Source organism: Phasianus colchicus, chromosome 27 (assembly GCF_987193195.1).
Source record: "Phasianus colchicus chromosome 27, bPhaCol1.hap1.1, whole genome shotgun sequence".
NCBI lineage: Eukaryota > Metazoa > Chordata > Aves > Galliformes > Phasianidae > Phasianus > Phasianus colchicus.
Genome location: NC_143462.1, coordinates 787,778 through 813,029, shown reverse-complemented (window position 1 = coordinate 813,029; position 25,252 = coordinate 787,778). Strand labels below are relative to the sequence as shown.

Here is a 25,252-nt window from a genome sequence, read left to right as displayed (position 1 = left end):
GGTCACGCCACTTCCGCTCCCGAGTTCGCGCCATTCCGTGTCCCCCCCCCCGCACCCCCGATGCCCTCCGCGCCGCGTGGATGCGGCGGCGGCGCCCCCGTGACCTCTGACCTCTGACCCCGTACGTCACCGCGGGGGAGGGTCGCAGCGGGAGCCCGGGGTGGCTGGTGGGGGTCCCGGGTTGTGTTCGGGGGGCTGTAGGGGTGTTTGGGGGCCTTTGTGTGCCGGGGATGGGGGGTGGGGGGGAAGGAATTCGGGTACCGGGGGGATTCCGGGGGTTCAGGGGCCGGGGAGAGAGCTGGGGGAACTGCGGGCTGTAGGTGGCACTGAGCGGCTGGGGGGGTCCTCTGGGGGGGGTTCGGGTACGGGGGGTGATCTGGGGGGGGTCAGGTTGCCAGGGGGTGATTTGAGGGGCAGCCCGGGGGCTTCAGGCGGTGCGGATCGATGGGGGGGGATCATCTGAGCTGGTGCAGATACCAGGGAGTGAGCTGGGGGTCTGGGGGTTATTAGGTGCCATGGAGGGATTTTGGGGGCACTTTGGGGGGATTTCAGTTGCCAGAGAGCTTAAGGGGTGTTTTGAGGGGCTTCATCTGCCAGGGAGTGATACTGATACTGAGGGGCCTTGGGGGCATTTGAGCACCAGGGAGTGATGGGGGGGGGAGGGGGACAGTGCCAGGGATTGACCGGAGGGGCAGTTTGGGGATTTCAGATGCCAGGCAGCAAGTTAAGGAGCATCTTCGGGGGCTTTAGGTGCCAGGGTGTGATTTGGGGGAGCGTTCTGGGGAGGGTTCAGGTGCCAGGGGGGCATTCAGGTACCATGGCGTTATTTGTGGGGGGGCGTTTGGGGTCCTTCAGGTGCCACAGAGTGATGGGGAGCAACGTTCAGGAGACGTCGTGTGCATTTGGGGCACATTTTGGGGTTCCTCACGCTCCCCTTCACCTTGCAGCCCTGCAGCCATGTTCTCAGAGGTCACCCCCCCATCGGGGCACACCCTGCTGGGCCCCCCCTCGGCCGAGCCCCCCACCTTTGCCCGTGCCGGTAGCGACTTTGCCGACCGCTCGCAGCCCTTTCGCCTGGGGGAGCGCAGCTTTGGCCGGCAGTACGCGCACCTCTACGCCACACGGCTGCTGTGCATGCGGCCCCGCCTGGAGCAGCAGGCACGGCTCCGATGGGGTGAGCCCCCCCTGTGCCCCTCACCCTCGTTGACACCCCTCAGCCCCTCGCTGCTCCCCACTTTTCCTTTCTCTCTGAGGGGACCCCCCACGTGCTGTCCCGCTGTCCCACGGCGTGCAGCACATTTCTGGGATCTGGTTTTCTTTTTTGGAACGCCGAGCTGCCCCCCAGGCACACAGAGCGGGGGTTGGAGCTGGGAAGGAGTGCTCAGCTCAGCAGGCTGCTTCCTGCCGCCAGGCAATCGCATTCCTGGCGTTGCTAGTGCCGTTCCCAGCCCCCACCTACCCCCTCTCATCCCATCCCAGTGCCAAACCCTCACCCGTTCTGCCTATGGGACTGCAGCATTGCTCATCCTCATACTTCCCACCCCAAAACCCAGTGGGGTGACAAAGCCTGGAGGGAGACCCCAGGCATGGGACACCCTTCAATGGCTGCTCTCCCAGCACTGAATAAGGATGAAGGGTTTGCTCCGGAGGCCTTGAAGTTCCAGGGGAGCGTTTTGGGGAGCAGTTGCAGCAGTGGTGATGGGGAGAAGCAATGGGCACAGTCTGAACCACACGGCCCTGCAGGTGACAGCGTGCTGCTGCGGAAGCTGTGTCAGCTGCAGGCAGGCGAGCGGTGCTGCGTGGTGGGGACGCTCTTCAAGGCCATGCGGCTGCAGCCCTCCATCCTGCAGGAGATCAACGAGGAGGTAGGGGTGACCCCCCCGCCCTGCTGCTTCCTCCTTGGCCGCCACGCTGGCGGCACGCTAAGTGAAAGCAGCCCAGCGCCGGCACGCTGCTGGAGAGCAGCCCCGGCAGAGGCCACACACCCCACGCACCCTCGCTCTTGTTGTGTTCCCCCCAGCACAACCTGGTGCCACAGCCCCCCCTGGCCAAGTACGTGGACCCGTCGGACGAGCTGGTGCTGGAGGACGAGCTGCAGCGCATCAAGCTGACGGGGAGCATTGAGGCATCGAGGCTGGTGACAGGTAGGGGACGGCAGTGGGGTGGTGGTGGCCCGGAGGGTGATGGTGAAACTGAGTGCCCCCCTACCCGCTGCAGGCACTGTGCTGGCTGTGTATGGCCACGAGCAGGAGGACGGGAAGTTCCTGGTGGAGGAGCACTGCTTCGCCCACTTGCCCCCACAGCTGCTGTGGCAGGGACCCAGCACCGATAGGTGAGTCCTTATAACATCTCCATTGTGTCTCCATACGGCCCTGGGGACCATTCGTCCCATCCATCTGGAGGGACACAATGGGGGCTGCAGTCTTCTGCCTGCCCCGTGCCCAGGTTCGTGCTGCTGGCCTCGGGGCTGGGGTTGGGCAGCGGCAGCGGCGAGTCCCTGCTGGGCACACAGCTGCTGGTGGACGCGGTGACGGGGCAGCTGGGTGCTGAGGGCCAGCAGAGCTGTGCTGCACTCATCTCCCGCGTCCTGCTGGCTGGGAACCTCCTGAGCCAGAGCACACAGAGCCGTGACAGCCTGCACAAGGTATGGTGAAAGTGGGGGGCCAGCAGAAGGGAGGGAGGTATGGAGAGAGATCGTGCTCCTCACCGCATCCTCACTGCTGCAGGCCAAGTATTTGACCAAGAAGACACAAGCTGCCAGCGTGGAGGCGGTGAAGATGCTGGATGAGATCCTGCTGCAGCTCTGTGTGAGTGCCTGGGCTGGTGGAGCAGCTCCCACAGCCTCTCAGGCCCCCAACAGCCCTGTTCTGCCTGCAGAGCTCCGTGCCTGTGGACGTGATGCCTGGAGAGTTTGACCCCACCAACTACACGCTGCCACAGCAGCCGCTGCACCGCTGCATGCTGCCCCTCTCCAGCGCCTACCCCACACTGCAGCTCGTCACCAACCCCTACCAGGCTGACGTGGATGGCATCCGGTGAGGCACGGAGTGCCACCAAGGCTGGGATGCCACTGGTGGCGTGGGGTTCTGCTGTAGGTTGCACTGAGTACAGATCCACCCTCAAAATACAGGTTTTTGGGGACGTCAGGGCAAAATATCAGCGATATCTTCAAGTACAGCAGCATGGACGACTACCTGGAGATCCTGGAGTGGACGCTGCTGGTGGGACACATCAGCCCCACAGCCCCCGACACGCTGGGTAAGGGGCTGTGGGGTCCCATGCCACGCAGTGGGGTGCAGGGTTGGGTTTCCCAGCTCACTCTACTCTTCCAGGCTGCTACCCCTTCTACAACTTGGATCCCTTCATCCTCACCGACTGCCCACACGTCTACTTCTGTGGCAATGCTCCCAAGTTCCAGTCCAAGCTGCTGACAGGTGAGTCCCTGCTGCTTCCCATCCTCATCTCCATCCCTGCTTGTGTTTGACGCCTGCCTGTCCTGCAGGGGACGATGGGCAGCGGGTGCTGCTGGTGGCAGTGCCAGCCTTTAGTGCCACGCAGACCGCCTGCCTCATCAACCTGCGCGACCTCAGCTGCCAGCCCATCAGCTTCTCCGTCTTCGGAGCCGAGGATGACAGTGACATGGAGGTGGGGCAGTGACAGCACAGCACAGACGTCACGTCATCCCCCTCTGGCGCTGTACGGTGGGAGAAGCAATGCAGTGCTGCTACCAATACAGCTTTGTTTATTTGTGTAACAAAACCACGCCAGGGCCCTGCCCTGCTTCCTCCATGCCCAGCCGCAGTGCCACCGCTAGCTGCCCGGGCACGGGGATGTGTGTCTGTGTGCCTGCCCGGCCCAGGGGCTCCAGGAGCGCGGGATGGTGCCCACATGGAGCACCTGAAGGCGGGAGCGAGGGGCCGGGCATCCCCTAATCGCCAAAGTTCACGGTGTAGGTCTCTGCAGTGGTGAAGGGCTGCGCCGTCCCCGTGCCCACATCCCACATCTCTGTCACCGTCACCAGCTCGGTCACCACCTCCGTTTCGGTCTCCATCTCCCAGGTTCCCGCTGTGGGCGGCTCCTGGCTCCACGGCGCGCTCGTGGTGCTGCTGAACGGGACGGGCAGCAGCGTGCTGGGCGGCGGGGCCGTGGGGATGCCGGCGGTGCTGGCGGTGGCGTTCAGTCGCCGCAGCCTCATCCGCTCGCGGAGCCGCTGCCGGAGCCGCAGGCGCTGGCGCAGCCGCAGGCGCTCGCGGAGCGTCATGGGGCGGCCGGGCACCACGCGGCGGATGGGCCGGTTCCCGTTCATGGCCATGATCTCGCGGATGCGCTTCCAGTTGGAGCGTGCCAGCACGAAGTTGCACTGCGTGGCCCCGATGTCGTAGAAGACGCTGCAGGTCTTCGTGCTGGGGTTGTAGCCCTCGGCCCGCGCCGACACGCGGTACTCGCCCGGGTTCAGGATGCGCCAGTAGTCCCCGCCGCTGGCTGTAGGTGGCGAGGGGGTGAGGGGCTGCGGGGCCATCGCCGTGCCACGTCCCTGACATCCCACCCCAGCTCCTACCTGTCCTGATGCTGTGCTTGATGCCGCTCACCACGATGGTGGCGTTGGCGAGGGGCTCTCCCTGCTGGTCCGTCACCAAACCCTTGATCCCCCGGTGGGTCTGCACAAAAGGGGACGAGGGCAGCACGTTTGGCACGAGGGGATGACCACCAGCTCCTGGCACCGGTTCTCCGTGCCTACCTGCTCCATGAAGGTGAGCAGTGACTCTTTATTGTTCTCCCACTCCTGCTGCAGCTCGCTCTCATGGGGGAACTTGTCGCAGCCCAGGTAGATGGAGAGCTCCAGGCAGTTGGTGTGCAGGTAGCTGAAGTCATTCATGCCTGCCAAAATCCCAATGGCATCAGTGCTGCAGGTCACCGCCTCCCCCACCCCCAGCTCATTGTCACAGCGGAATCCCTTAGGTGACAACGTCTCTTAAGATGAGTCCAAGGGGTTCCACCTCGATGCCCACTTACTGCCGGCGCGGGGCCTCCACTTGGCCCCCTGCACGATGCCCATGGCGTCGGTGACATCCTGTGTGTGGCAGCCCCCGCGGAAGGTCTCTGTCATGGTGAGGTGTGCCGAGGCGTAGGAGATGGCCAGCCAGCGGAACACGGCGTGGTCGGGCGTCTCGTGCACCTCGGGCTGCTCGCCATCCTCATCCTCATCCAGCAGGCGCGGGGCTGCGGGGGTCTCGCTGTGGGGCCGCGCTGCGTCGAAGGGGAAGGAGACCAACTTCTCCCCGCCCTGCAGGTTGGCTCCCAGCACAAAGGGGTTCTTCTCCATCCAGGCCATGATGGCTCGCGTCTCCACGGCCACCTGGAGAAGGGACGCTGTGCCACCCGTCCCGTTGTGCCAGCGCCACGCTCACAGGGTGGGTGTGCCCTCACCGCGGCGTCGTCCTGCAGGTAGTGCTCCGGGATGGGGATGTGGTGGCTGGGGAAGCGGTGCGGCACCAACTGCCGCTCCTCGGCTGCCCACAGCGGGGACGTCAGGTCAGGGAAGTTCTCGAAAAGGTCGAAGCCCTCCTCTGTCCAGTGGCCCAGCGCCCAGTTGCCCAGCTCGGAGCCCTGAGGGAGCAGGGACAGCCCTGTGGTGGCCCCGGTGCCACCACCACCCCAGTGCCACCATCATCCTGGTGCCACCGCTGCCCCATTTCCACCACATCCCAGTGCCACCACTTCCCACGTGACACCGCTGTCTTCGTGCCGCCATCCCAGTGCCCCCACTGCCCTATTGGCACAACCCCAGTGTAACTCCCACCCCATTGCCACCACCACCCTGGTGCCACCACCATCCCATTGCCACCATTCCAATGCTACCATGCTACCACTCCCCAGATGCCACCATCATCCCATTGCCACCATCCCAATGCCATCACCTCAGTACCAACCACCATCCCATTGCCACCATCCCATTGCCACCATCCCAATGCCATCACCCTACCAGTGCCACCAGCATCCCATTGCTACTGTCCCAGTGCCAATACCATCCTGGTGCCATCATCTCAGTGCCAGTATCTCAGTCCCACCACCATCCCACTGCCACCACCCCACTGCCAGCATCATCCCACAGCCACCATCCCAGTGCTACCACCCCAATTCCACCACCATCCCATGGCCACCACCCCAGTACTACCAATGCAGTGCCACCACCATCCCAATGCCAGCATCATCCCAGTGTCACCATCCCAGTGCCACCACCATCCCATGTCTACCACCCCAGTGCCACCATCATCCCAGTGCCACCACTACAGAGCTACCATCCCAATGCCACCATCCCAGTGCCACCACCATCCCATGGCTACCACCCAGTGTCACCACTCCAGTGCCACCATCCGAGTGCTACCATCCCAATGCCAGGATCCCAGTGCCACCGTTCCATGGCTACCACCCCAGTGCCACCACTCCAGTACCATCACCATCCCAGTGCCACCATCCCAAAGCCACCACCTCCCCAGTGCCACCACCTGCAGCTCCCCACTCTCACCGCCTCCTGTGCCAGCTCGTAGCCATCAGGGTTGAGCGCTGGCACGAGGTGGATGCGTGTCTCGGTGACCAGGCTGCGCACACGGGGGTTGCCATCCTGGTACTCCTTGCACAAGAACTGCATCAGCAGCAGCAGCAGCTCGCGGCCCAGCGCCTCGTTGCCGTGCAGCCCTGCCGTGTAGCGGAACTCGGGCTCTCCTGCGGGGAGCCGTGTGTACGGGGTGTGTGGGGATGGGGGCAAGGACACCCAGCCCTACTGCATGCGGGGCAGCACAGCCACCGGTAGGATCAGGGCCTGTGTTGGCTTTGGGGTCAGGGTTGGGTTAGGGTCAGCTTTAGGGCTAGGGTGAGGGTTAGATGTAGATTTAGGGTCATGGTTAGGGTAGGGGTTATCTTTAGGGCTAGCGTTTTAGGGTCAGGGTTAAGATTAGGGCTAGAGTTAGTTTTAGGGTCAGGCTTAGGGTTAGGGTTAGCTTTAAAATTTGGATAATATTTAGGGTTAAAGTTTGCAATTAGGGTAAGGGTTTGGTGTTAGCACATAGGTAAGGGTTAGGGTTTGTGCTTAGAGTTAGGGTTGAGTTGTGGATTAGGCCAACATGGGGTTAGGTTTACAGTTAAGGTTGGGGTTAAAGTTCGGTACTAGGGTGAAAGTTATGGTTGGTTTTAGGGTTGCATTTGGGTTTAGGACAATGGTTAGGTTTAGAATTAGAGTTGAGGTTAGTGTTTTGATATGGGTTTGGGTTAAGGTTAGGTTAGGGTAGAGTTGGGTTAGGGTAGGGTTAGAGTTAGGGTTAGAGTTAGTGTTAGGGTAGGGTTAGGGTTATATTTACGGTTAGGGTTAGGATTATATTTAGGGTTAGCGTTAGGGCTAGTGTCAGGGTTAGGGTTAAGGTTATAGTTAGGGTTAGGGTTAAGGTTATAGGTAGGGTTAGGGTTAAGGTTATAGGTAGGGTTAGGGTTAAGGTTATACTTAGGGTTAGGGTTAAGGTTATACTTAGGGTTAGGGTTAAGGTTATAGGTAGGGTTAGGGTAGGGTTAGGGTTAATGTCAGGGAAAGGCTTTGGCCATTGCTGCAGTGGGACAGGATTAGTGTGAGGCTTCCCTTAAGGCACAGGGTAGAGGTACGGCAGTGGCAGAACTCAGGTCAGGGCACGGCCACCCACAGTGTCCCCACATCCCCCCCTCACCCGTCTCGTGCTCCCCCGGGTTGTCAGAGATCTCCATGGCATAGATCTTCAGCCCACGCGAGCTCTTGCCAATGTTGTAGATGCGGGTGATGGTGGGGCACTCCTCATTCACCACCTTCATCAGCTGCGGGGGAGAGGACAGGCGCTGGGAGGCAGCGTGGGGACATCGCTGGGACGGTGCCGTCAAACCCACCTGCCTCATGTCCTTGTAGCTGTGGTGACGGAAGTCCAAGTTGTCGGCTGATGTCACCTCGTTCTGCTGCGCATAGTAACTGCTGACAGCTGCAGGGACAGCGATGTGGCCGCGGCGTCCCAGGATCCACCACCCCCGTGTCCCCTCCCCGGTGCCACTCACGGGAGAGGGGACAGCCCAGCACCTCCAGCCGCAGGCACAGGCTGCCGTTCCACGTCTGCGGGTACACGCGGATGTAGCGGGCCACCATGGGCTCAGGGAACTCGGTCAGCACCGGCGTGTCCTTGTCCACGTTGCCATAGAACTTCTGGAAACGGGGCACAGCGGGGTGGCACCGTGTCCCCATCGTGTCCCCATGTCACCCCATGCCCCCCCCGTACCATCTCCTCGTAGCCGTTGCTGTACATCACCCAGTTCTGACTGTCATTGCTGAAGCCCACGTAGAAGCTGGTGACAAAGTCCTCGCTGCAGGAAGGACGAAGGGGACAATGTGGGTCCCCCGCAGTGCCACCCCGCAGCCCCCCGCCACCCGCCAGCCCCGTACTGGATCTGGGAGTCCCGTCCCTGCGTGATGACGCCGGTGAACTTGGTGGTGCGGCGCGTGTCCACCTCCAGCCAGTGTGCACGGCTGTCATCCTCTGCACACCAGGCACCATCAAAGAAATCGTCCTCGTTGGGACCCGCCTGGGGACAGCAAGGGGACACGGGTGGGGTGAGGTGGGGACAGGGATGGGGATGGGAATGGAGATGGGATGGGGATGGAGATAGCAATGGGGTGATGATGGGATGGGGATGAAGTGGGGATGGGGATGTGAATGGGGATGGGGATGGGGATGGGGAAGACAGCAATGGGGTAATGAGGGAATGGGGATGAGATGAAATGGGAATGGGGATAGGGACTAAAATAGCGATGAGGTGATGGTGGGATGGGATGGAAAGGAAATAGGAAAAGGGATCGAGACAATGATGGGGTGATGATGGGATGGCGATGGGATGGAGATGGGGATCAAGATAGCAATGTAATGATGATGGGATGCCAATGGGGTAGAACGGGATAGGGATTGAGATAGCAATGGGGTGATGATGAGGGACTGAGATAGCAATGAGGATGAGGATATGGATGGAATGGGATGGGGGCAGGAATGGGAACACGGATAGGGATGGGATAGGATGGTGCTTTTTATCTTGCTCCATAGCTTCTGCTCTGAATAGTTTTCTTGTATTCCCACAGGATGGGATGGGGACAGGACAGGTATGGGGATGGGACAGGGGAGAAGGCGGATATGGGATGGGGATGGGATGGACACCCACCTGCATGTTGAGGCGGCCGCGTTGCGCACCCAGGCCGTGACGCAGCATGGAAGAGGCCAGGATCTGGTCATCCTCCACACGATGGGACTCCATCCCGATGGGAGGGCACCCTGTGGGAACAGGGGATGGGAAGGCTGTGGCACTGCAGCGTAGTGGCCCCAAACGCAGGGATGGAAACACTCACTTGTCTTCTCCTCTGGTTGTGCCCACTCGTCCTCATCTGGATCCCATTTCTTCCCACCTGGCTTTTTGGGTTTTCCTAGAGAAAAGGGGCACAGTGAGGGGGGCACAGGCTGGGTGGGGACGCAGGGTTCAGGGCACCCACCTTTGCTGTCCCGGCCCTTCTCCTCTGCCCACGGATCCTCCTCCTCCTCCTTGCTGCTGCCGCCCTTCTTGGGCTTCCCTGGTGGGAGAGCAGCCATAAGGGATGGGAATGGGAACAGCGATGGGATGGGGACAGATGTGGGAATGGGAAAGGGATAGAGATGGTACAGGGACAAGGACAGGGATGGGACAGGGACAAAAAGGGGACAGACAGGGATGGAGATGGGGACAGGGCTGTGCCACTGCCTCTCACAGGGCTTCAACTTCTCCTCATCTGTCTCCATCTCCTCCTCTTTCTCCGGCTGCTTCTTGGGCTTGGGCGGTGGGAGCAGCCCGTAGTCCACTATGGGGTGGGGATGGGAGTGAGGGGCTGGGATGCCCCTTGGAACCCCACAGAGCCCCCTGGGAGCAGGGGATGGGTCTGGGGGTCACTCACAGTCATCGTAGTCCGGTCGCTCCCAGCCCTCCTCGTAGTCGTGCTCGGTCACGGGGCCGGGCAGCGGTGCGGGGGGCTCCTCTGGTGTGGCTGGGGATGGCCAAAGGGTTTGGGGTGCCTATGGGGTCCCCTATGCCCCTGCAGGGTCAACGTGTCCCTACGGTGTCTTCATGCTACTGTGAGGTCCCCCCTTACCACATGGGGTCCCCACATCCCTGAAGGGTTTCCTCTGTCTCCATGAGATCCCTACACTCCCACGGGCTCCTCCATGTCCCTTTGGGATCCTCTATAGCCCCTATAGGATCCCCATGTCCCTGCAGAAACCTGCATATCCTTACGGGATCCTTATAGTTCCCATGAGGTTCTCATGTCACTGCTGAGTTCACATGCCATTATGGGGTCCCCATGTCCCTGCAGGAACCCATATATCCATGTGGGATTTCATATCCCATGGGATCCCCGTAACCCCTGTGGAGTCTCTGTGCCTCTGCAGAAATCTGGATGTCCCATGGGATCCCCATGCTCCTGTAGGGTCCCCCTGGACCTATAGGGTCTCTTATCCTTTAGGGTCCCCATTTCCACACAGGAACCCACCCATCCCCATGGCATCCCTATAGCTCTAGAGGTCCCCATGTCCTCACACAGAGTCCTAATGCCCAAGTGGGACCCCCTCTGTTCTCAAGGGACCTCCACGTCCCCATTGATGACCCCTGTAGGATCACCATGCCTCCATGGGGCCCCCTGCACCCCACACACCGGGATGTCCCCATGCCCGCCCCATCCCTGGTGGCCCCACACCCCACTCCCAGCCCTGGGGTCAGCCCCGTCCCCGTGTCCCCGCACTGACGCGGTGCCGTCTCCGGTTGGGGCCAGATCCGGTCGGGTTTCCTCCTGTTTGGGGGTTTGCGGGGCTTCTGCTGCCGCCTGATGTACTCGACTGGGGACAGAGGGGGACGCTGATTGTGGGGCCGTGGGGGGATGGGACCCCACGGTCCCCCGTGAGCCCCAGCACCGTACAGTCCTCATAGTCCTCCCGCTCCAACTGCTCGTTGTAGTCCAGCGTCGGCGGCTCCGGCTCCTCGGGGACCTCTGCAGGGCGACGTGGGGACGTGGGACACGGCGGTCAGGGGGGTGACATTAGGATGCGGGGAAGTGGCCTGGAGATGAGGGACACGGCAGCGGGGCGCAGGGAGGTGGTGGCACAGGGTGGCTCTCACCTGCCTCAGGCTCAGGGCGTCGATCCTCCCGGCCCCACTCCCAGCGCTGGGTTGGCCGCTCCTCCAGCTCTTCTGGGGACAGGGACACAGGAGGGCCGTGATGTGCTGGGGTGGGACATGGCTGGCACTGCGCCTTGCCCCAGAAGAGCCCCTTGATGCCCCCCATCCCGCTCACCTCGGTCTCTGCCATCCTCCTCCTCCTCCTTCTCCTCGGGGACCCACGGCTGCCCCACAGACAGCGATGTCCCCGGTCCGTCCTCACCCCGCGGGGGCTGTGGGGCTGTGGGGGGCTCCCAGGGGTTGTCAGGTGGCTGCGGTGGCCTCGTGTCCAGGGGCTTCTTGGTGGCCTTGGGGGGCTTCTCCTTGGGGGGTTTCTCTTTGGGGGGCTTCTCTTTGGGGGGCTTCTCCTTGGGGGGCTTCTCCTTGGAGGATTTCTCCTTGGGCTTTTTGGAGCCCTTGGGGGGCTTTTCGGAGCCTTTGGGGGGCTTCTCCTTGGGTTTCTTGGGGGGTTTCTCCCCGTCAGTCTTCTTGTCCCTGTCCCTGTCCTTCTTGGAGCCCCGGGCTCTCTCTTTGGGTTTCTTGGTGGGTTTGGGCCCTTTGTCCTTCTTGGGCTTCTTGGGTTCCTCAGGCTCCGTCAGCCGCTGCGGGGGCTCTGTGGGAGCAGGGGGGAATGGAGGCAGCCCCCTGCCAAGTGCCCCCAATCCCTCAGTGCCCCCACTCAGTGCCCCCAGCCCTGCCCAGTACTCCCACTTCTGTCAGTTTCAGTTCACCCTGACTCATTTCACGCCCCCCCCCCAGTTCGCCCTGTGCCATTACCCCCATCCCAGTGCTCTCATCTGGCTTCCCCTTATCCCCGTTCCCTTCATCTCAGTGCCCCCATTTCATTGACCTCATCCCAGTTTCTCCCATCCCAGTTCCCTCAATGCCTCCCATTTCCCCTACTCCAGTTTCCCCTGTCCCAGTGCCCCCACTTCAATTCTCCCCCATCCCAGTGTCCTCATTCCAGTTCCTTCCATCCCAGTTCCAGCACTCCAGTGCCTCACACTCCATAACCCCAATCCCATTACACCCATCCGATCACTTCCATCCCATTACCCCCACCCCAGTTCCCCCTACTCCTTCACTCCACACCCCATTATCCCTCACCCAGTCCTCTATACACCCCATCACCCCTACCCTATTATACCCCACACCATCACCCCCGTACCATTAGCCCCATCCCAGTTCCTTCCTCCCCAGTCCCGCATTCCCACCCCAATACCCCCATCTCGTCACTTCCATTCCAACACCCGCACCCCATTATCCCCTCCAGTCCCCCATTCCCATCCCATTACCCCATCCCATTGCTTCAATACCATTACCCCCACCCCATTCCCTCCCTCCCCAGCCACCCATTACCACCCCATTTTCCTCATCCTATTACCACTCTCAACTCCGTCCATCCCATTTCCCCCTCCCCATCCCAGCCCCTCTCTCCCCAGTCCCCCATTCCCACTCCATTATCCCCATCCCATTACCACTTTCCCAGCTCCCTCAACCCCATTACTCCCAGCCCACGACCCCCATCCCAGTGCCTCCCACCCCTTCACCCTCCCCCCAGTCCCCCCTTCCCACCCCACGGCCCCCATTCCATCACCCCCCCCCCCCCCGCACTCACCGCCGTTCCCCGCTCCCCGCTCCCCGCCGGTCCCGGGCTGAGCTCCGAGCCGCACATCGCTGCCATCCCCTCCCGCAACGCCGTCTCCGGGCGCCAGGAAACCGCGCAGGAACTCTTCGATCTCCGCGTCCGTCAGTGCAGGAGATGCGGGGCCCGGCCCGGCCCCGGGCAGCAGCGGGAGCAGCAGCAGCAGCGGGAGCAAAGCGGCGGAGCGGGGCGGCATGGCGGAGCGGCACCGGGCGGAGCGGGACGGGACGGGACGGGATGGGATGGGATGGGGGGGGGGGGGAGGGGCGGCACCGCCCTGCGGGGGGACCGGCGCGGGCCGGAGCGGTACTGATGGCGTGGGACGGAGCTGCGATGGCATCGCACTGATATCGCACTGATATCGCACTGATATCGCACTCACAACACACTGCCACTGCACTGGCATTGCATTGGTGTTGAACTGGCATTGCATTGGTGTTGCATTTGCATTGCACTGGCATTGCATTGGTGTTGCATACGCATTGCACTGGCATTGCATTTGCATTGTATTGGCATTGCACTGGCATTGCACTGGCACTGCAAGGGTGCAACACTGCATTTGGCACTGCACAGCACTGCACTGCCATCATGCTCCATTGCGTTGGTGCTGCATGGCGCTGCAGGGCAGCAGCACAGCACAGCACAGCCCCAGCGCTCCCTGCTGCACCCACGCTGCTCAGGACCGGCTCTCCCTGGCACCAGCGCTGCACGGAACGGGCACAGCTCTGTCCCTGCATTGGCACGGGGCTCAGGACCACCCGTGGCCGCCGCCCAGCATTGGGGTCACCCCCGCTGTCCCCATCCCGCTCCCCCAGTCCCTCCACCAGGCCCCGCAGGCTCCCCGGGCCCCACGGAGGCCGAGCCACGTGGCTGAGCCCCCCCGCGCTCGTCACACGCGTGGCCCCCAGCCCGGCTGTGACTCAGCGCCCAGACACGCCGCGGCGGGGGTGGCCGGCGAGGGGGGCTGCCCTGTGGCGACCACAGCTTCCCAGTTCCTCCCAGTAACTTCCCAGTGCCCCCAGTTCACCCAACACTCCCCAGTCCCCCCGATGTTCCCGGTCCCCCCAGTGCTGCCCCCCCCCAGTATCAGTACAGCCCCCCCACACGCTTCCAGTCGCCCCATCCAGCAATCCCAATACAGGACATACCCCTCCACTATGACTCCCAGTGCTGCTCCCCACCCCCCAATTATAATTCCCACACAACCCCCCCTCCTGCACATCCCCATAACCCCCCCAGCCAGCAAGGCTCCAGGACCCCCAAGAACCCCATGTGACACCACTCCCGGCTGGGGGTCGCATGCCAGCAGCCCCCCCGTGGCCACGTGCTCAGGGTGGGGGGGACAAGCAGGGACAGGCCCGCCCCCCCCTAGCCCCCCCCGGCGTCCACACCCTTTCCTGCTTGAGTCAGCGGCATCTGACTGTTGCTTCCGGGTGTCCCGCGGCTGTTGGGGCGTCCGCCTGTTTGTCTGGGTGTCCGTCTGGGTGTCCTCCTGTCTGTCCGTTCACGTGGCTGTCTGTCATTTGGGGTGTCCAGCAAGTCAGGGTGTCCATCTGTTCTTTTCCTGCTGTGTTTGTCTGTGCTTCCAGGTGTCCATCTGTCTGTGTGACTCACAGGGGTGGGTGTCTGTCTGCCCGAGCGTCCATTCATTGGGGTGTCCATCTGTTCTTTGGAGTGTCTGTCTGTCTGTTGGAGTGTCTGTGGTGGGGGTTGTGTCCATCTGTCCGTTGAGGTGTCCATCTGTCCATTGGGGTGTCTGTTGGGGGATGGTGTCCGTATGTCTGTTGGAGCATCCATCTCTCCGTAGGGTGTCTGTGCTGGGGGTCTGACCACGCTTCTGTCTGTCTTTCTGTCCATCAGGGTATCCATCTCCCTCTTGGGGTGCCGACCTGTCTTTCCAGCTGTCTCTCCATCTGTCCACCGCCTTCCCGACACCATGTACACGGCCCTCCCCAAAAGGTCCCACACCCTCCAAAACCTCCCCCCATCCTATAACCCCAAAGACCCCTCGCCAACGCCCCTCTCCCTGCAGCGGTTCCCCCTTCGGCCCTGCGCCCACCCGCCCTGGGCTGCACATCTGGCGCGTGGAGAAGCTGCACCCGGTGCCAGTCCCCGAGAGCTCTTGGGGTGTCTTCTTTTCGGGGGACGCCTATCTGGTGCTGCACCTGGGGCCTGAGGAGCGAGCCCACCTGCACCTCTGGATTGGTGAGCATGGGGCGATGGGGCGATGGGGGGGGATGCGGGGTCCCGCTGAGCTGTCATTGCCCACCGCAGGTCGGGAGGCGTCACAGGATGAGCGGGGGGGCTGCGCCCTGCTGAGCACCCAGCTGAACGCGCTGCTGGGCGAGCGCCCTGTCACCCACCGCGAGGCGCAGGGCCACGAGTCCGATGAGTTCATGGGCTACTTCCCCCGCGGCATCACCTACCAGGTGTGGGGCTGGGCATCACCAATCAGCGATGAGCATTCATTAGGGGTAACCCTAATGGGCACTGGGCATTGCCATTGGGCGATGAGCGTCACCAATGGGCCACTGGGTAACCCTAACGGGAGCTGGGCATCACCAATGGGCGATGAGCATCACCAGGAGGTGCTTGAGTAAACTTGGTGGGAGCTGGGCATCACCAATGGGCCGCTGGGTAACCCTAATGGGATTTGGGCATCACCAACGGGCTCTTGGGTGACCCTGATGGGGGCTGGGCACGGCCGATGGGTGCCGGCCGTGGGTCAGTGTCCCCGCTGGGCGCTCAGCACGCGGTGCCGGCAGGAGGGCGGCGTGGACTCGGCCTTCAAGTCGGCGCGGTGCAGCACCGGCCCCGGCCCCGTGCGCCGGCTGTACCAGGTGAAGGGCCGCAGGAACATCCGGGCCACGGAGCGGGACCTCAGCTGGGCCAGCTTCAACACCGGCGACTGCTTCATCCTGGACCTGGGAGAGGTGTGTGGCCGCGTCACTGCCGTCCCTTCCCTGTCCCCCAGATCCTTTGCTTGGTGCAGGAAGTGCGGTGTGTCTGCCTGGGTGTCCATCTGTCCGTTGGGGTGTCCTTATGGTCATCAGAGCAGCTCTCCACCTGTAGGGCAGGCTGGCTGTCCCGCTGGGTGTCCATCTGTGGGGTGTCTGTCTGTCTGTCAAGCATCCATCTGTCCATAGGGGTGTCCAGCTGTCCATCTGGGTGTTCAGCTCTCCTGGGTGTCTGTTTGTTCCGGGTATTGCTCTGTTGGATTCTCCACCCGCCTTTCTGGGTGTCCATCTGTTGGGGTGTCCATCTGTCAAAGCATCCATCTGTCCGTAGCATCATCTGACTGTTTTCCCACATGTTCACCTGTCCGTTTGGGAGTCCATCTTCCGGGATGTCTGTCTGTCCTTCTGGATGTCCCTCTGATGGGATATCTGTCTGTCAAAACATCCATGAGCCCATAGGGGTGTTTGGCTTTCTGGGTGTCCAGCGGTCCTTCTGGGTGTCTGTCTGTCCTTCCACGGAGCTCTTCACCCATCTTTTTGGGTGTCCATCTGTTGCAATGTCTACTTGTCCTTCCGGATGTGCATCCATCCATCCATCAGGGCACACATCCCTTCGGGTGACCATGGACACAGGTTGCCATCCCTGTCCCCAGACCATCTTCACGTGGTGCGGGGCACGGAGCAACGTCCTGGAGCGCAGCCGGGCACAGGAGCTGGCTGCAGCCATCCGTGACAGCGAGCGGGGTGGCAAAGCGTGCCTGGAGATGGTGGTGGATGGCGAGGAGCCCCCCGAGATGCTGCAGGTGCTGGGCCCAAAGCCCACCTTGACAGAGGGCAGCCCTGAGGAGGATGCAGCGGCCGATCGGAACGCGGGGATGGCCGTTCTCTACAAGGCAAGGCACGAGGGATGCGTGGGGCTGGGCACCGGTTGCCCTGCAGTGGGTCAGGTTGCCCAAAGCTCTGTCCAGCCTGGCCTGGGGCACCCAGGGCTTCATTGTGGGTACATAAGGGATGCGTGGACATGGCACTAAGGGTCAGGTTGGTGGTCGGACTTGGTGATGTGAAGGTCTTTCCCAACATAGGTGATTGTAGGACCCTTTGGGCTGTGCTGGCCACAGGGCTGGGCAAGGCGAGGGGCACCAAGGCGGTCGCAGCAGGGACAAAGGGCTGGTGCTGGCTGTGGGATGGAGTGACATGGTGACCATCCCAGGTGTCAGATGCGATGGGGCACATGGACCTGAGCGAAGTGGCCCGGAGCTGCCCCTTCAACCAGAGCCTGTTGTGCCCTGACGACTGCTTCGTGCTGGACACGGGCGCCAGGGGGAAGATCTACGTGTGGAAAGGTGCCTGGGGATGGGGATGGGGCAGGGAGCAGGGCCACCCCCCGTCCAGTGCTGACGTCCCCATCCGCAGGGCGCAAAGCCAACGAGCAGGAGCGGCAGGCGGCCCTCAGCGTGGCCGAGCAGACCATCACCCGCATGGGCTACTCGCCCCACACACAGGTGGGTGGAGGTGGGCTGGGGGGCATGGGCCACGTCCTCCCATCCCCATCGTGTCCCCATCGCCGTCCCGCAGGTGGAAATCCTGCCGCAGGGCCGCGAGACGCCCCTCTTCAAGCAGTTCTTCAGCGGTTGGAAGTGAGGGGGCACCGTGGGGACAGGGCAGGACAGGGACAGGCTATTCCCACACCCACCATATTCCCCACGACACCTCCATCCCTGTGCCGGCTCCAAGCCCAACCCAGCCCTGCGCCATCACCCCACCTTTACCATATCCAGGGCCGTGCCATCCCCATGCTACCTCTCTTTAAACCCATGCCATCTACAAGGTCACTCCACCCCCACGTCATCTCTGTCTCCAAGTCCACGCCATCTCCATGCCCACATCATCCCCACCCCACCCCACTGCCACCTCTATCTCCAGCCCCATTTCTGTGGCATCCCATCCCAGTACCAACCCTGTGCCCCATCCCTTGCTGTCCTTGAGCCCATGCCATCCCCACACCCATCTTTCCTGGATCCATCTCCATGCCCATGCTGTCCCCAGTGCCATCTCCAAGGCCATGCTGACCCCAGGCCCCCACCATCTCCATGCCCATGCTGTCCCCATGCTACCCCCCATGCCACCATTCTCGGACCCCGTGCCATTTCCCTCTCCACATCCATGCCACCTGCATGGCCATGCCATCCCCATGCCACCTCCCTCTCCAGCCCCATTCCATGCCACCCCTTCTCAGGGCCACCCCCATGCCCCAGCACACGCCATCCCCAAGCCCACACTGCTGTGCCACGTCCCTGCCGTCACTGCTGTGCCCACACGCCACCCCCACACTGCACAAATAAAGGCATGATGTGAACCCTGTGCCACACTGCAGCCCTGGAGACAAAGGACGTAAGGCTGGGGACAGCATGGGGCGGACAGCAGCCATGGGGCAAGGTGGCCTGGCAGCACCCATGGGTGCTGAGGTAACTGGGAGGCAGGGGGGCACTGCAGCCTGAGCACCCCTGGTGCCACCCACCCCGCCTGTGCTAATTAACTTCTCCTCACCCCTTCCTCCCCCCCCAACAATGCCGCCAAGCCTGGCTGCGGTTTCTGACCCATTGCAGAACACATCCCGTTCAGCTTCCTCTTAATTAAGGGTTCCTCATCAGTGCTGGCAGCTGTTAGAAAGCCGCTCTGTGCCGGCGCAGCACCGAAACGCCATCAGTGGTGCAGAGAAACCCTCAGCCAGGGGCTGCAGGTGGGGGCACACAGAGTAGGGAACCCCACAGGATCCTGACACCAAAGAAAGCCCTTTTATTGACCCGTGGCCAACAGCCGCCGCGTCCTTGATCCCAAAGCAAACCGGGGGGGGAGGAAGGCCGCCGCTGCACTGCGCTCTTCCTCCTTCACAGTGAATGGGGCAGGCAGCACTCACAGCTTGAGGGGGGGGGGTCATGGCAGGGTGCTGCCATCGCCCCCCAGAGAGCGCTGGGAGCTCGGGGGGGGCACAGCACGGTGCTGGGGGAGGGGGCAGGAAGGCAGGAAGCTGGCGCTGCTCGGAAGAACCAGTGCTGGTGGGGGGGTCTGGGCGCCGCCCGCCCCACTGACCTCAGTCGAGCAGCTCCACGTAGTTGGCAGGGAACATCCCGAAGTGGCCATCAGGGCCGTAGCCCCGCCACCATCCCTCGTCGATCATCTCAATGTTGGTGATGATGTTCTCGGGGTCAAAGGAGATCTCAGTGTCGTCCGCTGGGAGGGGAGGGAGAGGGGAACGTGGGACAAAGCAGGGGAACCCCTGGGCCCCCCGTTCTGGGAGAACCCCCTCCATTTAGGAGAGACCCCTTCCATACAGGAGGGATCTCTCCTCTTTCTGGAGGAGCCCACGCACCCATCTTGGGGGAACCTTCCCTATTTCAGAGCCTTCCCTCCGGTTCCAGAGGACCCTCCCTCATTTCAGAGGACTCCCCTCCCTCCTCTGAAGGAGAATTCCATTTCAGAGGGAACCCTCATTCTGGAGGTCACCCCATTTCAGAGGGCCCCCTCCTCTTACTGGAGGAACCTTTTGGAGGAAGCTCCCCTATTTCAGAGAGCTTTCCCCAATTCTGGAGGACCTCCCCCCTCGCTCTGCCCATTTCCATTTCAGAAGAAATCCCCTCTTTTGAGGACCTCCTCCCATTTCAGAGGAACCCTCTCATCCAGTAGAACCCCCTCATTTTGGAGGAGCCCACCTAGTCCATAGGAACCCCCACCCCTCATTTCAGAGGAAACCCTTCATTTTGCAGGAACGCCCCCCATTTCAGAGGACACCCTCCTAATTTTGGGGGCATCCTCCCACTTCTGGGGCAGCGCTGCTATACTGGGAGGAACCTCCCGAGTTTCAGAGGAGCCGCCCCGTTTTGGAGAACCCTTCCATTCTGGAGGAGCCACCCCCCCTATTTCAGAGAAAATCCCCCCAGTTCAGGGATCCCCCCCATACCCGCCTGGTAGTCGTAGAGTGCTCTGGCACACAGCCCCTTCCCTGCCAGCTCGGGATCCTGCTGGTACCCACCCGGGTACTGGTACTGAGCTCCATCATCATGGTCCTGGGAAGGGAACAGGGGGTATTGAGGGGGGTGCAGCAAACCCAATGTGGGCAGAGGGCAGCAGAAGCACCCAGAGGGGGTGCACCCCCATAAAGCTGGACCCTGAAAGCAGAGGCACAGGCCAACCTGCGGGGGTTCCTCGTAGATGGCCGCACTGTCAGCTGCATCCTCATACACGTTCTCCCCATCCGTGTGGGTTCCCATGGGGCTAACGTTGTGCCCTGCAGGGGGAACGGTGGCAGCTCAGCCATAGTGCTCCACCCACAACGGGGGGTCACAGAGCCCCGAGCGGTGTTTTTTATTTGGGGGGGGAAGGGGGGAGCTCGTGCTCAACGTGAGTCATTGCCTAAAACACCACAGACAGCGATGCTGGTGGGAAGGGCTGTGCTGGAGCTTGGCCGACAGCAGCATCTAGTGGTGAGCGCAGCCCCACGGCACCGTGCTGCCGGGGGGGTGGGGGGGTGGGGGGGTGGGGGTGCGTGCAGCCCAAGGGGTCACGAAGTCACAGTGAGGTTGTGAGCACCTCCGGGTCCTGCTGCTCCCACCCAGCTGCTCCCACCCTGGAGATCTCCAGGAGGAGACCGGGTTCCAGAATGGAACCAGGCAGCATGGTGGGGGGGGGGTGGGGGCTACACACCACACACCTGCAGCTGGCACTGGGGATGGGTCCGGGATGGGGGGGGTGGGGGTCGGCACGGCATCCTGCTCCCGCTGCAGGAATGGGCTGCGCAGTTTGCCTGGAAGAGAGAATGGGGAGCTCAGGGGGGGTTGCCTGCAGCCAGAGGTGGTTTTGGGCACAGACAGGCACTGCCCTCCTTCCTCACTTTGGAAACCCACCGAAAAGCTGTCAGCCCCCATGAGGGCACTGCCTGCCCCCAAACCAATCCCGGTGCTCAAGCAGCATTCCCACCAACATGCAGTGCACCCACGCAAAGCAATGGGATGTGAGCAGCACCAAGCTGAGCTGCTCACGGGGTCACTGCCTGCAGACCCTCCCCTGGCTGGGACTGGGTGCCCACATCCCCCTCCCTCCCCCCCCCCAAGACCCTCACCTGGTGGTGCAGTGGCTGCAGTGTCCCCGGGTGCCGCCCGCTCCCTCTGCACAAAGATGTCCCGCGGGTTCCCCGCGCGCTGTGCAATCAGTGACGCCGCCTCCTGCGCGTGGAGCAGGGCTCAGGGGGGGTCCACTGGGGGAACCCCCGGCTGTGGGGCTTTGGGGCTGTGGTCTCACCTGGGCTTTCTCCACTGATTCGCTCCTCCGGACGCTGCGGCGCTGCCCAGCCTCATGCTCTTCTGCCTGCTGCTCCTTCTGTGGCACCAGAGAGGACAGTGACAGCACCACTGCGTGGACTCCAAAGCAGGGGATGAGCAAAGGGGACACCTGCACCCCAAAAGCCCCAGGGGCGGCACGATGCTCACCCACTGCTGCTGCTCCCGCCTCTCCGCCTCCTGCTGCAGCCTCCTGCGGGGAGACGGGAGGTGATGAAGGGAGAGAAGGGATGACAAGGGGTGACAAGGGGCTGGAGGTGCTCAGGACTCACTTCTGGGCCTCGATCTGGCTGGAGCGTGCCTGGAACCTCTGCTCTCTCCCCGCTGCCTCCTGCAGCTCCCTCTCACGCCGCTCACGCTCCAGCTGCTGCCGCTCCTCCTCCGCACGCCGCTTCTCCTCCAGGCGCCGGTTCTCCTCGTCCTTCTGTTGGGTGCAGGCACTGCCTCAGCCCCACCGTGCTGCACCATGCAGCCCACAGTGCTGCACTGCAGCCCTCACCTCGGCTTTGGCCCAGAAGTGGTCCTTGTTGACCCGCTTGATTTCAGACATGGCGTTGGTTTTCTGGTAGACGGAGCCCTGCGCGGGGCGGACAGCGGTGGGGTCAGTGCAGTGCTGCACAAATGACTCTTTTGCATCCCCTTGCAGAAATGCGCTGACCCCACTGCTTTGTGCTGCCTCCGGTAGGGATCGCAGCAGGTTGGTTGGAAGGGACCTCACAGCCCATCATTCCCCGCATCCCAGCTCCAACTGACCACACAAAAAGTTGCTCTATATCTTGTTTCTACCTCCCTGTAGGTCCTGCTGGACAGGGACCCACCCCACAGGACCCACCCGGCAGCAAAAGGCACCGCAGTCCCACCCCGTGGTACCAACACCAGCATCAAACTATCTCCCATCTCCTCTGTCACCCCAGCACCACCCCAGCCCAGACTCACCACGGGGCCCTGTGGCCCGGCGTCCTGGAAGCGGCTGCTCTCTTTGTGGAAGCTGTAGTTGGCCCCCGAGGCCTTGGCCACCTTCTGCATGATGAGCTCAGGCTCCACATCCTCCTCCGCTCGAGCATTGATGGTGACGTGGGCACCCTGCATGGGGACATCGGGCTCGGGGTAGCACCAAAGTGGCTTCCACAGGGGACAGAATGGGGACAGCAGGAGCCAAGCAAACCTTCAGGAAGCTGGCAACAGTGCTGACGTGGTTGGCACAGGCTCCTTTCCGCACATCATTGACGCCTTCACCCGTCTGCATGGAAAGCAGTGGCAAACCAGCAGAGGGGCAATGGATGAGCAATGGAAGAGCAATGAAGAACCAATGGCGAACCAATGGAAGAGCAATGGGAGAGCAATGGGAGAGCAATGGGAGAGCAATGGGAGAGCAACGGCGCCATGAGCCCCAGCCCAGCAGCTCCTTTCCACCCCTTTGATTTGGGATGTCCCACACGGCCCCATCCCAGCTCACCCAGTTGACGAGGACGTATTTGGGCAGGCCGGAGTTGGGGTCCTTCACCCTGCAGAAGGCGTACATCACCTTGCCGCTGTTCAGCTCCTCCACCATCTCCTCCAGGCCGCCCTCTGCGCCGGGACAGGAGCAGGGCTGGGCCAGGGGACATTGGCCACGTCCTGCCCATCCCTTGGTGTCCCCAGGGCCGCAGGGAGCGCGGGTGGCACCGGGCGATGCCCACAATTCCCAGCATCCCCCCAGCACCGCGTGCACGGGAACCACTCAGGAGTGAGGAAACCCACAAGAACGCGCTCTCATCCCCAAACCGTTCCCCAGAAACGTCCCCAAAGCGAAGGCGGTGGTGTCACAACGACCAGCCCCAAATCCAGACCCCCCCCCACACTGCAGGAACGGGGCTCCAACCTCCCGAGCAACCGAAAGGAGTTATGGGGCGGAGGGGGCGGGCCGGGCCGGCACCGCTTCCCCATTTCCGAGCAAGGCGCTCAGTGCTGGGGGCCCCGCTCACCCCCGCTGCCGGCCACGCGCAGGTCGTTGCTGTTGCCTTCATAGGTGAACAGAGCCCTGTGGGATAGGAGGGGGGGGGCTGAGTCACGGCCCCCACCCCCAAAGCCCCACACACACACGTCCCGAGCCCCGACCCCCAGGCATCCAATGAGCCCCACGCTCCAAACCGCCCGCACCGCGCAGACCCCCAGACCCCGATCTCTGGGCACCCCACACCCTGAATCCCCCCCGTGCGCCCCACGGCCCTCCCAGTCCCTCACCCTCCCGCACTCCACACCCCAGCCCCCCATCACCCCACACTGCACCCCCACCTCCAGCCCTCCCACTCCTCCGTCCGCCCCCCACCCAACGCCCCCCCAGCCCCAAACACCCCTCAAAATCCCCAACAGCCCCCAAATCCTCCTTCCACTTTTCCACCCCCGGACACCCCCCGTTCACCCCCCGTTCACCCCATCTCCGCTCCCGCTCCCCCCGCCCCCTGCCCACCAGTCGGTGGGGCTGCCGGCCGCCACGACCCTCCCGTAGGCCTCCTGCAGCGCCCGCCCGTTCTTGCTGAGGTTCAGCGCCATGGCAGCGCCGGATCCCGCCACGCCCCGCCCACGCCCCATCTAAGCCCCGCCCCATCCAAGCCCCGCCCCTCACGGGGGGCCGCCTTCGAGCCGGCCGCGCCACGCCTTTTTCTTTGACCACGCCCCCTTTTGGGCGACCACGCCCCTCGATATAACCACGCCCCTTCGATGTGACCACGCCCCGTTAAGCCCCGCCCCCACGCTCATGGCCGCGGGCGCGCGCTGAGGGCCCATTCGCGGCTCGTCCCGCGCCCTGCGCAGAACGGGCGCACGGCGATGTCACCCCCTCCTTTCCCCCCCTCCTCCCCCTGTTCCCTCGGGGCCTCCAGCATCACATGGCCACCGCGGGGACTTTGGGGACGCGGGACCTCCCAGACACCGTGGGACCCCTGGGTACATTGGGACCCTCGGGCGCGCTGTGCATCTCCCCGCCCTCCCCCCCCCCGCGGCACGGGGCCCCTGCGAACACCCTGAGCCACCCGCAGGACCTGAGAGCACCCCGGGCGCATTGGGACCCATGAACACCTGAGACCCCCAGACACCCTGGGACACCAGGAGCTTTAGACCCCAACCCCCCATATGAGCACCATGGGGCCCCCAGACAGACCTGGTTGTCTCCAGGACAATGGATACCATGGGACAGTGGGACCCTCGGGCAGCCCAGCCCTCCCACCCAGATGACCCTGGGCACCCCTGTCACCCCTAGCACTCCCCCAGCCTCCCTGTGACCCTGGGACCCCCAGCTAGCCTGGCGCACCCCCAGGACCCGTGGATGCCATGGGCCCCCTGAGCACTCTGAGTCCCCAGGACCCCCAGCCACCATGGGACCCCTGGGGACAATGGGACTGTGGGACACCCTGGGACCCCCCCGGTCCTCCATGTGTCCCTTCTTACGAGGAGCTGCCTTCAAACACCCCCAAATCGGCATTTTGGGGGTGCGTCTCCCAGGGACAGAGCTCCCCAATGGGTTGGGGTGACCCTGGGTGGGATGGGGAGGACGCCCACCGCCCCCACCGCACACCGCAGCTGTGAGCACTGCCAGCAGCCAATTAATGGGAAAGTTAATTAAAAGCAGGGCCATAAAACATCTGGAAGGGGAATGCCTGGGCAGTGCAGCACCCCGCAGCTGCTCCTCGGGGTCACTGCTGAGTTCTGTGCCACAAAAGCCTTTTCATGGGGGATTTCAGGCAAAGGGTCCTTTGTGGGGCGGCATGAGGGGGCCCAGAGGGTTGGAGGGGGTGGGCGACTCAGTGCTGAAAGAATGGGGTTTGTCAGTGGGGTCCTGTCCTATGGGGCAGCCTGGGGCTGCACGGGGACCCTGCTCAGTGTGGGGCAGGCTGGGGATCCCACGAGCACCCCACTGTGATGGGGGAGTCCTGGTGGGGTGGGAATCCCCCTGAGCAACACATTGGGATGGGGACATCCTGGTGAGATTGAGAGCAAACACCTGGGCGGTTTGCTGACACTTGGGTGTGATGGGACACATCTGTGGGATGGGGATAGCAGGGGTGCGGGGCACCCAGACAGGACTGGGGCACCCTATGGGGGATGAA

The 25,252-nt window shown here is 62.9% G+C and overlaps 4 protein-coding genes across 13 annotated transcripts; 2 read left to right on the top strand and 2 right to left on the bottom strand.

Moving 5' to 3' along the window:
* The first annotated feature begins 9 nt into the window (after positions 1 to 9).
* POLD2 (DNA polymerase delta 2, accessory subunit) lies at positions 10 to 3,759 on the top strand. Of its 2 annotated transcripts, none has more exons than XM_031597036.2 (11): positions 10 to 121; positions 948 to 1,174; positions 1,744 to 1,865; positions 2,021 to 2,144; positions 2,218 to 2,332; positions 2,446 to 2,644; positions 2,727 to 2,807; positions 2,878 to 3,035; positions 3,131 to 3,258; positions 3,333 to 3,434; positions 3,503 to 3,759. In XM_031597036.2, exons 2-11 carry the CDS (start codon positions 958 to 960, stop codon positions 3,655 to 3,657), a joined length of 1,401 nt encoding a protein of 466 aa, XP_031452896.1. In that variant the 5' UTR covers positions 10 to 121; positions 948 to 957; the 3' UTR covers positions 3,658 to 3,759. The 2 variants fall into 2 exon arrangements, with proteins under 2 accessions (XP_031452896.1, XP_089981561.1); XM_090125435.1 differs by lacking the exon at positions 10 to 121 and adding an exon at positions 635 to 822.
* On the bottom strand, positions 3,726 to 13,130 carry AEBP1 (AE binding protein 1). Of its 4 annotated transcripts, none has more exons than XM_090125416.1 (21): positions 12,851 to 13,129; positions 11,369 to 11,845; positions 11,194 to 11,298; positions 10,994 to 11,065; positions 10,824 to 10,913; positions 9,977 to 10,066; positions 9,794 to 9,883; positions 9,542 to 9,619; positions 9,401 to 9,475; positions 9,217 to 9,326; positions 8,450 to 8,589; positions 8,286 to 8,370; positions 8,068 to 8,212; positions 7,906 to 7,994; positions 7,713 to 7,836; positions 6,527 to 6,723; positions 5,428 to 5,607; positions 5,014 to 5,356; positions 4,739 to 4,878; positions 4,559 to 4,658; positions 3,726 to 4,482 (listed from the first exon to the last, which is right to left on the bottom strand). In XM_090125416.1, the coding sequence occupies exons 1-21, from the start codon at positions 13,071 to 13,073 to the stop codon at positions 3,929 to 3,931; spliced, it is 3,507 nt and encodes a 1,168-aa protein (XP_089981542.1). In that variant the 5' UTR covers positions 13,074 to 13,129; the 3' UTR covers positions 3,726 to 3,928. The 4 variants fall into 4 exon arrangements, with proteins under 4 accessions (XP_089981542.1, XP_089981544.1, XP_089981543.1 ...); XM_090125418.1 differs by having other exon boundaries at positions 11,194 to 11,262; XM_090125417.1 differs by having other exon boundaries at positions 11,194 to 11,265; positions 12,851 to 13,128.
* Positions 13,131 to 14,274: 1,144 nt separating this feature from the next.
* On the top strand, positions 14,275 to 18,190 carry CAPG (capping actin protein, gelsolin like). 5 transcript variants are annotated; one of them, XM_031597026.2, is made up of 9 exons: positions 14,275 to 14,349; positions 14,738 to 14,836; positions 14,910 to 15,082; positions 15,152 to 15,306; positions 15,643 to 15,810; positions 16,488 to 16,727; positions 17,045 to 17,177; positions 17,248 to 17,336; positions 17,410 to 18,190. In XM_031597026.2, exons 2-9 carry the CDS (start codon positions 14,814 to 14,816, stop codon positions 17,473 to 17,475), a joined length of 1,047 nt encoding a protein of 348 aa, XP_031452886.1. In that variant the 5' UTR covers positions 14,275 to 14,349; positions 14,738 to 14,813; the 3' UTR covers positions 17,476 to 18,190. The 5 variants fall into 5 exon arrangements, with proteins under 5 accessions (XP_031452886.1, XP_031452891.1, XP_089981546.1 ...); XM_031597031.2 differs by having other exon boundaries at positions 14,275 to 14,422; XM_090125421.1 differs by having other exon boundaries at positions 14,287 to 14,371.
* A 417-nt stretch (positions 18,191 to 18,607) lies between these two features.
* Positions 18,608 to 23,764, bottom strand: DBNL (drebrin like). 2 transcript variants are annotated; one of them, XM_031597034.2, is made up of 15 exons: positions 23,617 to 23,764; positions 23,132 to 23,187; positions 22,624 to 22,736; positions 22,333 to 22,407; positions 22,104 to 22,250; positions 21,667 to 21,744; positions 21,440 to 21,591; positions 21,318 to 21,360; positions 21,130 to 21,207; positions 20,951 to 21,053; positions 20,543 to 20,635; positions 20,025 to 20,119; positions 19,793 to 19,898; positions 18,925 to 19,065; positions 18,608 to 18,753 (listed from the first exon to the last, which is right to left on the bottom strand). In XM_031597034.2, exons 1-14 carry the CDS (start codon positions 23,736 to 23,738, stop codon positions 18,926 to 18,928), a joined length of 1,401 nt encoding a protein of 466 aa, XP_031452894.1. In that variant the 5' UTR covers positions 23,739 to 23,764; the 3' UTR covers positions 18,608 to 18,753; position 18,925. The 2 variants fall into 2 exon arrangements, with proteins under 2 accessions (XP_031452894.1, XP_031452895.1); XM_031597035.2 differs by having other exon boundaries at positions 18,608 to 18,720.
* Between the last annotated feature and the right edge of the window lie 1,488 nt (positions 23,765 to 25,252).

Excerpts from the sequence above, each read along its gene's own strand:
- POLD2 (XM_090125435.1), top strand. The coding sequence starts at position 650 with ATGGGGGGGGGAGGGGGACAGTGCCAGGGATTGACCGGAGGGGCAGTT. Across the intron at positions 823-947 it reads GGGCATTCAGGTACCATGGC|CCCTGCAGCCATGTTCTCAG; the intron begins GTTATTTGTGGG and ends TTCACCTTGCAG. Across the intron at positions 1,175-1,743 it reads GCAGGCACGGCTCCGATGGG|GTGACAGCGTGCTGCTGCGG; the intron begins GTGAGCCCCCCC and ends ACGGCCCTGCAG.
- AEBP1 (XM_090125416.1), bottom strand. The coding sequence starts at position 13,073 with ATGCCGCCCCGCTCCGCCGCTTTGCTCCCGCTGCTGCTGCTGCTCCCG. Across the intron at positions 8,590-9,216 it reads GCGGCCGCCTCAACATGCAG|GCGGGTCCCAACGAGGACGA; the intron begins GTGGGTGTCCAT and ends TGCTGTCCCCAG. Across the intron at positions 4,483-4,558 it reads CAAGCACAGCATCAGGACAG|CCAGCGGCGGGGACTACTGG; the intron begins GTAGGAGCTGGG and ends CGCCACCTACAG.
- CAPG (XM_031597026.2), top strand. The coding sequence starts at position 14,814 with ATGTACACGGCCCTCCCCAAAAG. Across the intron at positions 17,178-17,247 it reads GAAGATCTACGTGTGGAAAG|GGCGCAAAGCCAACGAGCAG; the intron begins GTGCCTGGGGAT and ends CCCCATCCGCAG. Across the intron at positions 17,337-17,409 it reads GCTACTCGCCCCACACACAG|GTGGAAATCCTGCCGCAGGG; the intron begins GTGGGTGGAGGT and ends GCCGTCCCGCAG.
- DBNL (XM_031597034.2), bottom strand. The coding sequence starts at position 23,738 with ATGGGGCGTGGGCGGGGCGTGGCGGGATCCGGCGCTGCCATGGCGCTG. Across the intron at positions 21,745-22,103 it reads CCGGGCCACAGGGCCCCGTG|GGCTCCGTCTACCAGAAAAC; the intron begins GTGAGTCTGGGC and ends CGCCCCGCGCAG. Across the intron at positions 21,054-21,129 it reads AATCAGTGGAGAAAGCCCAG|GAGGCGGCGTCACTGATTGC; the intron begins GTGAGACCACAG and ends CTCCACGCGCAG.